The sequence below is a fragment of the Mustelus asterias genome, unplaced genomic scaffold (assembly GCF_964213995.1).
Source record: "Mustelus asterias unplaced genomic scaffold, sMusAst1.hap1.1 HAP1_SCAFFOLD_655, whole genome shotgun sequence".
In the NCBI taxonomy this organism is placed as follows: domain Eukaryota; kingdom Metazoa; phylum Chordata; class Chondrichthyes; order Carcharhiniformes; family Triakidae; genus Mustelus; species Mustelus asterias.
This window is the reverse complement of record NW_027590604.1, coordinates 871-16,583: the sequence shown is the minus strand read 5'-3', so window position 1 is coordinate 16,583 and position 15,713 is coordinate 871. Positions and strand designations below refer to the sequence as shown.

The window sequence follows — 15,713 nt, the reverse complement described above, 5'->3', positions numbered from 1 at the left end:
GAGTGCCACAGGGATCAGTGCTTGGTCCTCTGCTCTTTGTGATTTTTATTCATGACTTAGAGGAGGGGGCTGAAGGGTGGATCAGTAAATTTGCTGATGACACCAAGATTGGTGGAGTAGTGGATGAGGTGGAGGGCTGTTGTAGACTGCAAAGAGACATAGATAGGATGCAAAGCTGGGCTGAAAAATGGCAAATGGAGTTTAACCCTGATAAATGTGAGGTGATTCATTTTGGTAGGACTAATTTAAATGTGGATTACAGGGTCAAAGGTAGGGTTCTGAAGACTGTGGAGGAACAGAGAGATCTTGGGGTCCATATCCACAGATCTCTAAAGGTTGCCACTCAAGTGGATAGAGCTGTGAAGGAGGCCTATAGTGTGTTAGCTTTTATTAACAGGGGGTTGGAGTTTAAGAGCCGTGGGGTTATGCTGCAACTGTACAGGACCTTGGTGAGACCACATTTGGAATATTGTGTGCAGTTCTGGTCACCTCACTATAAGAAGGATGTGGAAGCGCTGTAAAGAGTGCAGAGGAGATTTACCAGGATGCTGCCTGGTTTGGAGGGTAGGTCTTATGAGGAAAGGTTGAGGGAGCTAGGGCTGTTCTCTCTGGAGCGGAGGAGGCTGAGGGGAGACTTAATAGAGGTTTATAAAATGATGAAGGGGATAGATAGAGTGAACGTTCAAAGACTATTTCCTCGAGTGGATGGAGCTCATACAAGGGGGCATAACTATAGGGTTCATGGTGGGAGATATAGGAAGGATATCAGAGGTAGGTTCTTTACGCAGAGAGTGGTTGGGGTGTGGAATGGACTGCCTGCAGTGATAGTGGAGTCAGACACTTTAGGAACATTTAAGCGGTTATTGGATAGGCACATGGAGCACACCAGGATGATGGGGAGTGGGATAGCTTGATCTTGGTTTCAGATAAAGCTCGGCACAACATCGTGGGCCGAAGGGCCTGTTCTGTGCTGTACTGTTCTATGTTCTATGTAAATATCAAATGCAAGGATTTCACAGTGATCAGCATGTTGGGATACAAATAATGGCAAAACATTGCAAAAGACAGGTATCCTTACTTGACGGAGTCAAAGTGAGAGTTTGACTGCATCCTGTTTATTGTCCTGAGGTCCAGAGTCTGTGTTTGGGTTGAGTTTATTAAATTCTCAATCATTTACATCCTATTGGTATGTTTTTGTGATGATACTGTGCCTTTAAGAAATGTATTTGTGTCATGTTTCTTGTGCAGAGTTGTTTTTTAGCAGTCTGTCCTATGTGTCGGTGCCACTTTGTCTGTAACTGGCAGCCTACGTGTTGTCACTGTAGCAGCACAATTGGTCCTAGTTGCTGGAATGTTCGTTTGTAATCTGGGCTGTGCCTTCCTGTTGTTTTTAGTGTTTTCCGCTGGGGTTTTTCAGAGTGGGGCATGATTAGGTTGGTTGACAGGAAAAGTCATGTGACTAGGGAGAAACCAACTCGGTTGCTGCTTGGGGGATGTGGAGAGAATTAGCCCTTAATCTCTCTGACGGATTGGAGACTGGAATCTGCCAGAAAATAGGTCTCTTTCTCTGAAGTTTGAAGTTAGATCTTTCTCTGGAAGCTGCTGTGTGGGAGTCAGAAGGCAGGTGTTTGTATCTGGAGCATATCTAGTTTTGTACTAACTGATTCTGAAGAAGGGTTTTGTGTCTGTGGGGATATTGCTTACATTGGAACAACAGAGATAGCTAGCTGTTAAGAATTAAAGTTTATTTATTGGTCACAAGTAAGGCTTACATTAACGTTGCAATGAAGTTACTGTGAAATTCCCCCAGTCGCCACACTCTGGCGCCTGTTCGGGTCAATGCACCCTAACCAGCACGTCTTTCAGACTGTGGGAAGAAATTTACCATGGCCAATCTACCCTAACCTGCACACCTTCGGACTGTGGGAGGAAACCGGAGCACCCGGAGGAAACCCACGCAGACACGGGGAGAACGTGCAGATTCCACACAGACAGTGACCCGAGCTGGGAATCGAACCCAGGTCCCTGGTGCTGTGAGGGGGAAGTTTTTTACACAGAGGGTGGTGGGGGCCTGGAATGCGCTGCCAAGTGAGGTGGTTGAGGCAGATACGTTAGCCACATTTAAGACTTATCTGGATAGACACATGAACAGGCGGGGAATAGAGGGATATAAACGGTTGGTCTACAGTAGCACGGTAGCACAGTGGGTTAGCACTGCTGCTTCACAGCACCAAGGACCTGGGGGTTCGATTCCCGGCCTCGGGTCACTGTCTGTGTGGAGTCTGCACGTTCTCCCGTGTCTGCGTGGGTTTCCTCCGGGTGCTCTGGTTTCCTCCCCTAGTCTGAATGATGTGCTGGTTAGGGTGGATTGACCCGAACAGGCGCCGGAGTGTGGCGACTGGGGGAATTTCACAGTAACTTCATTGCAGTGTTAATGTGAGCCTTGTGACTAATAAATAAGCTTGAAACTTTAGATAGGTAAATGTGATCGGTGCAGGTTTGGAGGGCCGAAGGGCCTGTTCCTGTGCTGTACTGTTTTTTGTTCTTATCCGCTCTGCGCCTTATTTTTGGGATGGCGTCTTTTTTCTACCATTCCATCATGTAGACTCATAGAGCAATACAGCATGGAAACGGGCCCTTCAGCCCAACTAGCCCATGGTGCCCTCCCAGCTAGTCCCAGTTGCCCGTGTTTGGCCCATCTCTCTCTAATCCATCCCCATCCATGTACCTATCCAAATGCTTATTAAATGTCGCTGTTGTACCTGCCTCAATCACTCCCTGACAGCTCATTCCATACACGCACCACCCTCTGCGTGAAGAAGTTGCCCCTCAGGTCCCTCTTAAATCTTCCCCCTCTCACCTTTTATCCATTCATCCCTGGGACATGGGCGTCGCTGGCTGGGCCAGCATTTATTGCCCATCCCTAGTTGCCCTTGGAGGGCAGTTGAGAGTCAACCACATTGCTGTGGCTCTGGAGTCACATGTAGGCCAGACCGGGGTAAGGACGGCAGATTTCCTTCCCTAAAGGGAACCAGATGGGTTTTTCCCACAATCGGTCATCAGTAGATTCTAGATATTTTAAAAATTAAATTCAAATTCCACCATCTGCCGTGGTGGGATTCGAACCCGGGTCCCCCAGAACATTAGCTGAGTTTCTGGATTAATAGGCTAGCGATAATACCACTAGGCCATCGCCTCACTTTAAACCTATGCCCTCTAGTTTTCGATTCCCTTCCCTGGGCAAAGGACTATGTGTGTTCATCCTATCGATGCCCCTCATGATTTTAACACCCCAGTAAGGTCACTCCTCATTCTTCTACATTTCAAGGAGTAAAGTCCTAGCCTGCTCCCTGTAACTCAAGCCCACCAGTCCTGGCAACATCCTCCTAAATCTTCTCTGCACCCTTTCCAGTTTATCAATGTCTTTCCTGTAATAGGGTGACCAAAACTGTACACCATACTCCAGCATCACCAACGGCTTATACAACTGTAACATGACGTCCCGACTCCTCCGATACTCAGTGCCCTGACTGATGGAGGCTAAACACCTTCACCACCCTGTCTACCTGTGACCGGGCGGCACAGTGGGTTAGTGCTGCTGCCTCACAGCATCAGGGACCCGGGTTCGATTCCCGGCTCGGGTCACTGTCTCTGCGGAGTCTGCACGTTCCCTCCATGTCTGCGTGGGTTTCCTCCGGGTGCTCCTGTTTCCTCCCACAATCCAAAGATGTGTAGGTTAGGTGGATTGGCCATGCTAAATTGCCCCTTAGTGTCCAAAGATGTGTAGGTTAGGTGGATTGGCCGTGCTAAATTTCCCCCTCAGTGTTACCCAAACAGGCGCCGGAGTGTGGCGACCAGGGGGTTTTCACAGTAACTTCATTGCAGTGTTAATGTAAGCCAACTTGTGACACTAATAAATAAACTTCACATGTTTGCCTCCCTGTGGTTTGTGACGAGTGTCAGTGCCAATGGGCGGGTGGAATTCGCGAGTTTGACCAAGGAGCGCGTGTCCAGTTGTTTGTTGGTGACAAAGTGTCTTGTAACGGGTTCCCGAGGATCAGTTTCACCGCTGGTTCTGGGGTCGTTCTGACCTCCTTTGCGTGCGCTTCGCTAACCCAGCCATTCCAAATGAGCGCAGCACGAAGTCTCACAACACCAGGATAAAGATCCAACAGGTTTATTTGGAATCACGAGCTTTCGGAGCGCCGCTCCTTCATCAGGTGAGCGGAGAGGTCGGTTTCACAAACATGGCGCATATAGGCCGAGACACAATAATGGTCGGAATGCGAGTCTTTACAGGTAATCAGTTACTAAGCCGTCCTCGTTCATCAGGAACATTATTTAAAGACATTAACATCTTGTTAGTGTCATTCCCAAGTTCCGCACGCATGGGGACGGCCTCAACCGGGATCTTGAGTTCATGTCACACTGTGTAAACCCCACCATTGGGCCTGGGATTGCAAAATTCTAACTGTCCCGGCTGGAGACAATTCTTTAACCTGTGATTATCCCTCTCTCCGTTCGCACTGTCTGTATGTGTAAAGACTTGATTACCTGTAAAGACTCGCATTCCAATTGCAATTGTGTCTTGGCCTCTATAAGCTGTGTTTGTGAAACCTACCTCTCCGCTCACCTGGTGAAGGAGCGGCGCTCCGAAAGCTCGTGATTCCAAATAAACCTGTTGGACCTTTAACCTGGTGTTGTGAGACTTCTCACTGTACCCCACCCCAGTCCAACGCCGGCATCTCCCCATCATTCCAAACGAGCGATGTGTATTAAACGCCTGCGGGTCTTGGAAAACTACTTATCCAATTGCTGAATGAGGGAGCGTTCAGAGGCACTGAAATGTTTTTTTAATTAAAGCAAGCCGGCTTCAATCCCGTCGGGTGACGGTTTTATCCTGTTTGTGCACTCGGGGTGACTCAGGCCTCCCCGCTCTGTGTCCAGTCCAGTGAGGCCTCAATCCCACCGGGTGACTGTGCGACGGGAGGGGGGTGGTGTTTGTGAACTCGGGGTTGAACAGGCCTCCCTGCTCTGTGTCCAGTCCAGTGGGGCTGTAGGTCAGCTTCACACTGCACTGTCCAGCGCTGCCGCAGTGCCAGGGCTGAGGTCTCTAACCTTCTCTTCTTCCCCCGCCAGTTTAAACATGAAATCTCCAAACGTTTCAAAGCCAAACAGGAGCAGCTGGTGCTGATCTTCGCCGGCAAGATTCTGAAGGACGGGGACACGCTGAACCAACACGGCATCAAGGACGGCCTCACCGTGCATCTGGTCATAAAGACAGCCCAGCGGTAAGAACTCCTGGCATCCCGGTACACCGTCCGACAGTACACTGAGGCTGCAGGGTGGGAGGGCGAGAGGGAGGGCGCGAAGTGTGCGCACGAGAGGGGGAAGAGTGTAGACACAGAGTAAAGCTCCCTCTACACTGTCCCCCATCAAACACTCCCAGGACAGGTACAGCACGGGGTTAGATACAGAGTAAAGCTCCCTCTACACTGTCCCCCATCAAACACTCCCAGGACAGGTACAGCACGGGGTTAGATGCAGAGTAAAGCTCCCTCTACACTGTCCCCCATCAAACACTCCCAGGACAGGTACAGCACGGGGTTAGATGCAGAGTAAAGCTCCCTCTACACTGTCCCCCATCAAACAAACCAGGACAGGTACAGCACAGGGTTAGATACAGAGTAAAGCTCCCTCTACACTGTCCCCCATCAAACACTCCCAGGACAGGTACAGCACAGGGTTAGATACAGAGTAAAGCTCCCTCTACACTGTCCCCCATCAAACACTCCCAGGGCAAGTACGAAACTGAGTGCCAGTCTGGATTCTGTGCTTAGGTCTCTGGGCTGGCCAGCTGATGCTGAGTTGGGAGCGCTGGGTCGTGGCTGATGCCTGGAAAAATCTCTGGTAATGGCTCAGTAGCAGGTTGTACACAAGAATGAGTACAGCACGCCGCACACGGTGTAAGGCTCCTGCCCTGATAAAACAGGCCCACAGATCTATTCAGGAGGGTGTAGGAGGGTCAGCAGTGCAGCCAGTTTAATAAAGCGTGGATATATTCTGTGCAGCAGTTCTGAGCTACACCTTGATGGAAATGTTGCTTGCGTACGGCCTGACTGCTGTCAGCTTCCAGAAGCTGCACGGGGAATTCACTCAGAGTAAACACCAATTTAAACGGTCCAGTGGGAGGAGGCAGCGAGCAAAACAAACATTCAAACACATAGGAGGAGGCGCCTGGCTCTCGGGGCAAGGGTTGCAAGCTGGATTCCAGACACCGCGCACAGCAGCCAAAGATAGATGCAGCAACAGAGAGAGAGGGAGAGGCTGTGCTCCCTCCACCTCACAGCGTGCAGCTGCTGTACCGTTTGGGACTGCTCCGTTCAGAGACAGGGACTGGGGATGGAATCCCGTATGGATTGCGCCACAGCACAAAGCCGCACTCTCATTCCGAGGCCGCTGCATGGATTGTCTCAGGAGATCGAAACCTGTGAGAAGAGGAGAGATCCACAGGAGGACGCAGACACATCAGTGCTTTACTCTGTATCTAACCCCGTGCTGTACCTGTCCTGGGAGTGTTTGATGTGGACAGTGTAGAGGGAGCTTTACTCTGTATCTAACCCCGTGCTGAACCTGTCCTGGGAGTGTTTGATGGGGGACAGTGTAGAGGGAGCTTTACTCTGTATCTAACCCCGTGCTGTACCTGTCCTGGGAGTGTTTGATGTGGACAATGTAGAGGGAGCTTTACTCTGTATCTAACCCCGTGCTGGACCTGTCCTGGGAGTGTTTGATGGGGGACAGTGTAGAGGGAGCTTTACTCTGTATCTATCCCCGTGCTGTACCTGTCCTGGGAATGTTTGATGGGGGACAGTGTAGAGGGAGCTTTACTCTGTATCTAACCCCGTGCTGTACCTGTCCTGGGAGTGTTTGATGTGGACAATGTAGAGGGAGCTTTACTCTGTATCTAACCCCGTGCTGTACCTGTCCTGGGAGTGTTTGATGGGGACAGTGTAGAGGGAGCTTTACTCTGTATCTAACCCCGTGCTGTACCTGTCCTGGGAGTGTTTGATGGGGGACAGTATAGGGGGAGCTTTACTCTGTATCTAACCCAGTGCTGTACCTGCCCTGGGAGTGTTTGATGGGCATGATCGGGGGTGGCACGGTAGGACAGTGGTTAGCACTGCTGCTTCACAGCTCCAGGGACCTGGGTTCGATTCCCGGCTTGGGTCACTGTCTGTGTGGAGTTTGCACATTCTCCTCATGTCTGCGTGGGTTTCCTCCGGGTGCTCTGGTGTCCTCCCACAGTCCAAAGATGTGCGGGTTAGGTTGATTGGCCATGCGAAAAAAATTGCCCCTTAGTATCCTGAGATGCAGATGTTAGAGGGATTAGTGGGTAAAATATGTAAGGATATTGGGGTATGGCCTGGGTGTGATTGTGGTCGGTGCAGACTCGATGGGCCGAATGGCCTCTTTCTGTACTATAGGGTTTCTGTGATGTCATGATCCTATGATGTGGAGATGCCGGCGTTGGACTGGGGTAAACACAGTCAGAGTTTTTACAACACCAGGTTAAAGTCCAACAGGTTTATTTGGTAGCAAATACCATTAGCTTTCGGAGCGCTGCTCCTTCGTCAGATGGAGTGGAAATGTGCTCTCAAACAGGGCACAGAGACACAAAATCAAGTTACAGAATACTGATTAGAATGCAAATCCCTACAGCCAGCCAGGTCTTAAAGATACAGACGATGTGAGTGGAGGGAGCATTAAACACAGGTTAAAGAGATGTGTATTGTCTCCAGACAGGACAGCCAGTGAGATTCTGCAAGTCCAGACAAGCTGTGGGGGTTACTGATAGTGTGACATGAACCCAACATCCCAGTTTAGGCCGTCCTCATGTGTGCGGAACTTGGCTATCAGTTTCTGCTCAGCGACTCTGCGCTGTCGTGTGTCGTGAAGGCCGCCTTGGAGAACGCTTACCCGAAGATCAGAGGCCGAATGCCCGTGACCGCTGAAGTGCTCCCCCACAGGAAGAGAACAGTTTTGCCTGGTGATTGTCGAGCGGTGTTCATTCATCCGTTGTCGTAGCGTCTGCATGGTCTCCCCAATGTACCATGCCTCGGGACATTCTTTCCTGCAGCGTATCAGGTAGACAACGTTGGCCGAGTTGCAAGAGTAGGTACCGTGTACCTGGTAGATGGTGTTCTCACGTGAGATGATGGCATCCATGTCGATGATCTTGCAGAGGTTGCTGTGGCAGGGTTGTGTGGTGTCGTGGTCACTGTTCTCCTGAAGGCTGGGTAGTTTGCTGCGGACAATGGTCTGTTTGAGGTTGTGCAGTTGTTTGAAGGCAAGAAGTGGGGGTGTGGGGATGTTCTTAGCGAGATGTTCGTCTTCATCAATGACATGTTGAAGGCTCCGGGGAAGTACTGGACGACGAAGGCATGGTACATTGGGGAGACCATGCAGACGCTACGACAACGGATGAATGAACACCGCTCGACAATCACCAGGCAAGACTGTTCTCTTCCTGTGGGGGAGCACTTCAGCGGTCACGGGCATTCAGTCTCTGATCTTCGGGTAAGCGTTCTCCAAGGCGGCCTTCACGACACATGACAGTGCAGAGTCGCTGAGCAGAAACTGATAGCCAAGTTCCGCACACATGAGGACGGCCTAAACCGGGATGTTGGGTTTATGTCACACTATCAGTAACCCCCACAGCTTGCCTCCTGGACTTGCAGAATCTCACTGGCTGTCCTGTCTGGAGACAAAACACATTTCTTTAACCTGTGCCTAATGCTCCCTCCACTCACATTGTCTGTATCTTTAAGACATGATTAGCTGTAAAGATTCGCATTCTAATCAGTATTCTGTAACTTGATTTTGTGTCTCTGTGCCCTGTTTGAGAGCAGATATCCACTCCATCTGACGAAGGAGCAGCGCTCCGAAAGCTAATGGTATTTGCTACCAAATAAACCTGTTGGACTTTAACCTGGTGTTGTTAAAACTCTTAGTGTTTGATGGGGACAGTGTAGAGGGAGCTTTACTGTGTATCTAACCCCGTGCTGTCCCTGTCCTGGGAGTGTTTGATGGGGACAGTGTAGAGGGAGCTTTACTCTGTATCTAACCCCGTGCTGTACCTGTCCTGAGAGTGTTTGATGGGGACAGTGTAGAGGGAGCTTTACTCTGTATTTAACCCCGTGCTGTACCTGTCCTGGGAGTGTTTGATGGGGGACAGTGTAGAGGGAGCTTTACTCTGTATCTAACCCCGTGCTGTACCTGTCCTGGGAGTGTTTGATGGGGACAGTGTAGAGGGAGCTTTACTCTGTATTTAACCCCGTGCTGTACCTGTCCTGGGAGTGTTTGATGGGGACAGTGTAGAGGGAGCTTTACTCTGTATCTAACCCCGTGCTGTACCTGTCCTGGGAGTGTTTGATGGGGACAGTGTAAAGGGAGCTTTACTCTGTATCTAACCCCGTGCTGTCCCTGTCATGGGAGTGTTTGATGGGGGACAGTGTAGAGGGAGCTTTACTCTGTATCTAACCCCGTGCTGTACCTGTCCTGGGAGTGTTTGATGGGGACAGTGTAGAGGGAGCTTTACTCTGTATCTAACCCCGTGCTGTACCTGTCCTGGGAGTGTTTGATGGGGACAGTGTAGAGGGAGCTTTACTCTGTATCTAACCCCATGCTGTACCTGTCCTGGGAGTGTTTGATGGGGACAGTGTAGAGGGATCTTTACTCTGTATCTAACCCCGTGCTGTACCTGTCCTGGGAGTGTTTGATGGGGACAGTGTAGAGGGAGCTTTACTCTGTATCTAACCCCGTGCTGTACCTGTCCTGAGAGTGTTTGATGGGGGGGACATTGTTGCGTGATGTAAAAGCTCTCCTGACTGTGTCACCTTCTCTCTCTCTCTCTCGCTTTGCCAGGCTCCAGGACTCCAGCACGCAGCCTTCAACGTCATCCAGTGCCCCCAGCGCTGAGGAGACCACCACGAGACCCGAGCCCACCACCGGCCCACCAGTCACCAGCACGAGCAGTCCGACCAACACAATCCCCCTCACAGGGGCGCCCACCTCCTCCCCGTCTGTATTGTGTAAGCTTCATGATTGTACTCCGGACCGCCTGCTTGGTTCCAGGAGCCAGGGAGAGGCGAGGGATAGAGAGAATGTGGAAAGAATGCTAAGAAATGGAGGACTGAGGGGATGAGGTTTGCTGCCAGTTTCGGGATCGATAGTTTAAGCAGCTGGTGGTATATCTCCGAGAGAGGATGGATTCTTGGGAGTTATCCAGGCCTCCCCCCCCCCCCCCCCCCAATTGATCATCATCCGCTGTTATAGAACATTACAGCGCAGTACAGCTCCGGTTTCCTCCCACAGTTCAAAGATGTGCGGGTTAGGTTGGCCATGCTAAAATTGCCCCTTAGTGTCCTGAGAAGCGTAGGTTAGAGGGATTAGTGGGTAAATATGTAGGGATATGGGGGTAGGGCCTGGGTGGGATTGTGGTCGGTGCAGATTCGATGGGCCGAATGGCCTCTTTCTGTACTGTAGGGTTTCTATGATTCTACAGGCCCTTCGGCCCTCGATGTTGCGCCGACCATTGAAACCAATCTAAAGTCCATCTAACCTACACTATTCCAACATCATCCATATGTTTATCCTTAATGTTGGCGAGTCCACGACTGCTGCAGGCAGGGATCAAGTTAGAAACACAGTGGGTTAGCGCTGCTGCCTCACAGCTCCAGGGACCCGGGTTCGATTCCCGGTTTGGGTCACTGTCTGTGCGGAGTCTGCACGTTCTCCCCGTGTCTGCATGGGTTTCCTCCGGGTGCTCCGGTTTCTTCCCACAGTCCAAAGATGTGCGGGTTAGGTGGATTGGCCGTGCTAAATTGCCCCTTGGTGTCCAAAGATGTGCAGGTTAGGTGGATTGGCCATGCTAAATTCTCCCTCAGTGTACCCGAACATGCGCCGGAGTGTGGCAATTGGGGGATTTTCACAGTAACTTCATTGCAGTGTTAATGTGAGCCTAACTTGTGAAACTGATAAATAAGATTTAAACCGTATAGCGGTTTATAAAATCACGCAGGGCATAGATAAGGTGAGTAGCTGAGATCTTTTCCCCCAGGGTAGGGGGAGAGTCTACAACCAGAGGGCAGAGGTTGAAGGTGAGAGGGGAAAGAGGAACCTGAGGGGCAACTTTTTCACACTGTGCGTGTGTGGAATGAGCTGCTAGAGGGGGTGGGAATTCAGGAGAAATGTGTTTACACAGAGCGTGGGGAGAGTGTGGGACTCGTTCCCGTGGGGGGAGAATGTGGGACTCGCTCCCACGGGGGGAGTGGGGGGAGAATGTGGGACTCGCTCCCACGGGGGGAGTGGGGGAGAATGTGGGACTCGTTCCCACGGGGGGAGTGGGGGAGAATGTGGGACTCGCTCCCACGGGGGGAGTGGGGGAGAATGTGGGACTCTCTCTCACGGGGGGAGTGGGGGAGAATGTGGGACTCGTTCCCACGGGGGGAGTGGGGGAGAATGTGGGACTCGTTCCCACGGGGGGGAGTGGGGGAGAATGTGGGACTCGTTCCCACGGGGGGAGTGGGGGAGAATGTGGGATGAGAGGGGGCAGGAACACCAGCACGGAGCAGAGGAGCCGAACAGCCGGTTTCTGTGTTGGGATGATGTATTGAGCATGGTGTTCTGTGTTGTGTTTTGCAGCTGGATTCGGGGGGATTCCGGGTCTCGGCAGCTTGGGAATGGGCTCGGCGAACTTCATGGAGTTACAGCAACAGATGCAGCGCCAGCTGATGTCGAACCCGGACATGCTCGCCCAGATCATGGAGAACCCCTTTGTACAGAACATGATGTCCAACCCCGACCTGATGAGGCAGATGATCATGGCCAACCCTCAGATGCAGCAACTGATGGAGCGGAACCCAGAGATTAGCCACATGTTGAATAACCCCGAGCTAATGAGACAGGTAGCAGAATCCCCTCACCCCCTCCCCAAATCCCCGCCCAGCCCCCCGTCACTGAGGGAGCGAGTGTGGCTCTCAGTGACGGCCTGGGCCACAAACAGCACCGCGGCAGAGAGCAGCAGGAGAGAGTAATCCCCTGTAATTCCCTCTCCCTGGGATTCCCTGTCACTGCCTCCTCCACCCCCCCACCCCCGCCTCCCCCACCCCCCCCTTATCTCCGCCTCCCCCACCCCCCCTTATCCCTGCCTCCCTTCCCCCCCCACCCTCCCCCCCCTCCCCGCCTTCCCCCCCTCCCCGCCTTCCCCCCCCTCCCGCCTTTCCCCCCCCTCCCCGCCTTTCCCCCCCTCCCCGCCTTTCCCCCCCTCCCCGCCTTTCCCCCCCTCCCCGCCTTTCCCCCCCTCCCCGCCTTTCCCCCCTCCTCCCCGCCTTTCCCCCCCTCCCCGCCTTTTCCCCCCCCTCCCCGCCTTTCCCCCCCTCCCCGCCTTTCCCCCCTCCCCGCCTTTCCCCCCTCCCCGCCTTTCCCCCCCCCCCCGCCTTTCCCCCCCTCCCCGCCTTTCCCCCCCTCCCCCGCCCTTTCCCCCCTCCCCGCCTTTCCCCCCCTCCCCGCCTTTCCCCCCCTCCCCGCCTTTCCCCCCCTCCCCGCCTTTCCCCCCTCCCCGCCTTTCCCCCCTCCCCGCCTTTCCCCCCTCCCCGCCTTTCCCCCCCTCCCCGCCTTTCCCCCCCTCCCCGCCTTTCCCCCCCTCCCCCGCCTTTCCCCCCCTCCCCGCCTTTCCCCCCCTCCCCGCCTTTCCCCCCCTCCCCGCCTTTCCCCCCTCCCCGCCTTTCCCCCCTCCCCGCCTTCCCCCCCTCCCCGCCTTTCCCCCCCTCCCCGCCTTTCCCCCCCTCCCCGCCTTTCCCCCCCTCCCCGCCTTTCCCCCCCTCCCCGCCTTTCCCCCCCTCCCCGCCTTTCCCCCCCTCCCCGCCTTTCCCCCCTCCCCGCCTTTCCCCCCCTCCCCGCCTTTCCCCCCCTCCCCGCCTTTCCCCCCTCCCCGCCTTTTCCCCCCCTCCCCGCCTTTCCCCCCCTCCCCGCCTTTCCCCCCTCCCCGCCTTTCCCCCCCTCCCCGCCTTTCCCCCCCTCCCCGCCTTTCCCCCCTCCCCCCGCCTTTCCCCCCCTCCCCGCCTTTTCCCCCCCCCTCCCCGCCTTTCCCCCCCCTCCCCGCCTTTCCCCCCCTCCCCGCCTTTCCCCCCCTCCCCGCCTTTCCCCCCCCTCCCCGCCTTTCCCCCCTCCCCGCCATTCCCCCCCTCCCCGCCTTTCCCCCCCTCCCCGCCTTTCCCCCCCTCCCCCGCTTTCCCCCCCTCCCCGCCTTTCCCCCCCTCCCCGCCTTCCCCCCCTCCCCGCCTTTCCCCCCCTCCCGCCTTTCCCCCCCTCCCCGCCTTTCCCCCCCTCCCCGCCTTTCCCCCCCTCCCCGCCTTTCCCCCCTCCCCCGCCTTTCCCCCCTCCCCCGCCTTTCCCCCCCTCCCCGCCTTTCCCCCCCTCCCCACCTTTCCCCCCCTCCCCACCTTTCCCCCCCTCCCCGCCTTTCCCCCCCCCCCCCCCCCCCCCCCCCCCCCCCCCCCAGCCCTCTCCCCTGAGAAGCAGGATTGTCACCGCTGTGGTGTAATCCACGTTATCGAAACTCTGTCACTGTCTGGTTCTGTCCACAGTGTAGCTTCGAGTGGGCAAGTGTCCGTGTGCTTTAACAATATAAGGGCGAATGTGTGTGCGGGCGCTCGTTTGTGTGTGCGGGCGTGTGTTCTTATACGTGCGTGTGTCTCTGGCTGCAAGTTCAGAGTGCACAGTTTCACTCAGTAACACTCGCTCCAACCAAATCGATCTCCCTGCAGACGATGGAACTGGCTCGAAACCCGCCATGATGCAGGAGATGATGAGGAATCAGGACCGGGCGCTTAGCAATCTCGAGAGCATCCCAGGCGGATACAACGCTTTGCGACGCATGTACACTGACATTCAGGAGCCCATGTTCAGCGCAGCCCGGGAACAGGTACCTGTCTGCACCCATCTGTCGCTGTATAACACTGGGGTACAATACTGGTGGGGATGGGTCTGTCACTGTATAACACTGGGGTACAATACTGGTGGGACGGGTCTGTCACTATAACACTGGGGTACAGTACTGGTGGGGACGGGTCTGTCTCTGTACAACACTGGGGTACAGTACTGGTGAGGACGGGTCTGTCACTGTATAACACTGGGGTACAGTACTGGTGGGGACGGGTCTGTCACTGTATAACACTGGGGTACAGTACTGGTGGGGACGGGTCTGTCACTGTATAACACTGGGGTACAGTACTGGTGGGGACGGGTCTGTCACTGTATAACACTGGGGTACAGTACTGGTGGGGACGGGTCTGTCACTGTATAACACTGGGGTACAGTACTGGTGGGACGGGTCTGTCACTGTATAACACTGGGGTACAGTACTGGTGAGGACGGGACTGTCGCTGTATAACACTGGGGTACAGTACTGGTGGGGACGGGTCTGTCACTGTATAACACTGGGGTACAGTACTGGTGGGGACGGGTCTGTCACTGTATAACACTGGGGTACAGTACTGGTGGGGACGGGTCTGTCAGCTTTGTCCCAGTGGTGTATGGACACTGGTCTGAGTGTCTCCCTCGTTCTGTGTGTGTGTTCCAGTTTGGGGCAATCCGTTTACGGCGCTGGGAGGAGGCTCTGACAGCAACGCGCAGCCATCGCGGACCGAGAATAGAGAGCCCTTACCCAACCCCTGGGTGCCGACGTCACCGGCTTCCCCCGCTGCCGGATCTGGAAGCGAAGGAGGGAACAGTAACAGCCAGAGCACGCCGCCCGTATCAAACCCTTCGGCATCAACGCAGGCAACCTCGGAAACGGTACGTAACTTCCAGAGAGGCCAGCCCACACCCAGCCCACACCCAGCCCAGCACTTCTGCAAGCACCAAACACTCCCAGGACAGGTACAGCGCGGGGTTAGATACAGAGTAAAGCTCCCTCTACACTTGCCCCCATCAAACACTCCCAGGACAGGTACAGCGCGGGGTTAGATACAGAGTAAAGCTCCCTCTACACTGTCCCCCATCAAACACTCCCAGGACAGGTCCAGCGCGGGGTTAGATACAGAGTAAAGCTCCCTCTACACTGTCCCCCATCAAACACTCCCAGGACAGGTACAGCGCGGGGTTAGATACAGAGTAAAGCTCCCTCTACACTGTCCCCCATCAAACACTCCCAGGACAGGTACAGCGCGGGGTTAGATACAGAGTAAAGCTCCCTCTACACTGTCTCCATCAAACACTCCCAGGACAGGTACAGCACGGGGTTAGATACAGAGTAAAGCTCCCTCTACACTGTCCCCATCAAACACTCCCAGGACAGGTACAGCACGGGGTTAGATACAGAATAAAGCTCCCTCTACACTGTCCCCATCAAAACACTCCCAGGACAGGTACAGCACGGGGTTAGATACAGAATAAAGCTCCCTCTACACTGTCCCCATCAAACACTCCCAGGACAGGTACAGCACGGGGTTAGATACAGAGTAAAGCTCCCTCTACACTGTCCCCCATCAAACACTCCCAGGACAGGTACAGCACGGGGTTAGATACAGAGTAAAGCTCCCTCTACACTGTCCCCATCAAACACTCCCAGGACAGGTACAGCACGGGGTTAGATACAGAATAAACCTCCCTCTACACTGTCCCCATCAAACACTCCCAGGACAGGTACAGCA

The 15,713-nt window shown here is 54.3% G+C and overlaps 1 protein-coding gene across 1 annotated transcript in view; it reads left to right on the top strand.

Moving 5' to 3' along the window:
* Window positions 1-14,856, top strand: part of LOC144487221 (ubiquilin-4-like) — a gene marked incomplete at its 3' end in the record, with an annotated part of 74,573 nt that extends 59,717 nt beyond the window's left edge. The window contains 6 exon segments of the mRNA XM_078205294.1: window positions 5,140-5,291; window positions 9,925-10,091; window positions 11,704-11,966; window positions 13,827-13,848; window positions 13,851-13,984; window positions 14,642-14,856. Of these exon segments, the coding sequence (XP_078061420.1) occupies window positions 5,140-5,291; window positions 9,925-10,091; window positions 11,704-11,966; window positions 13,827-13,848; window positions 13,851-13,984; window positions 14,642-14,856 (953 nt within the window).
* Between the last annotated feature and the right edge of the window lie 857 nt (window positions 14,857-15,713).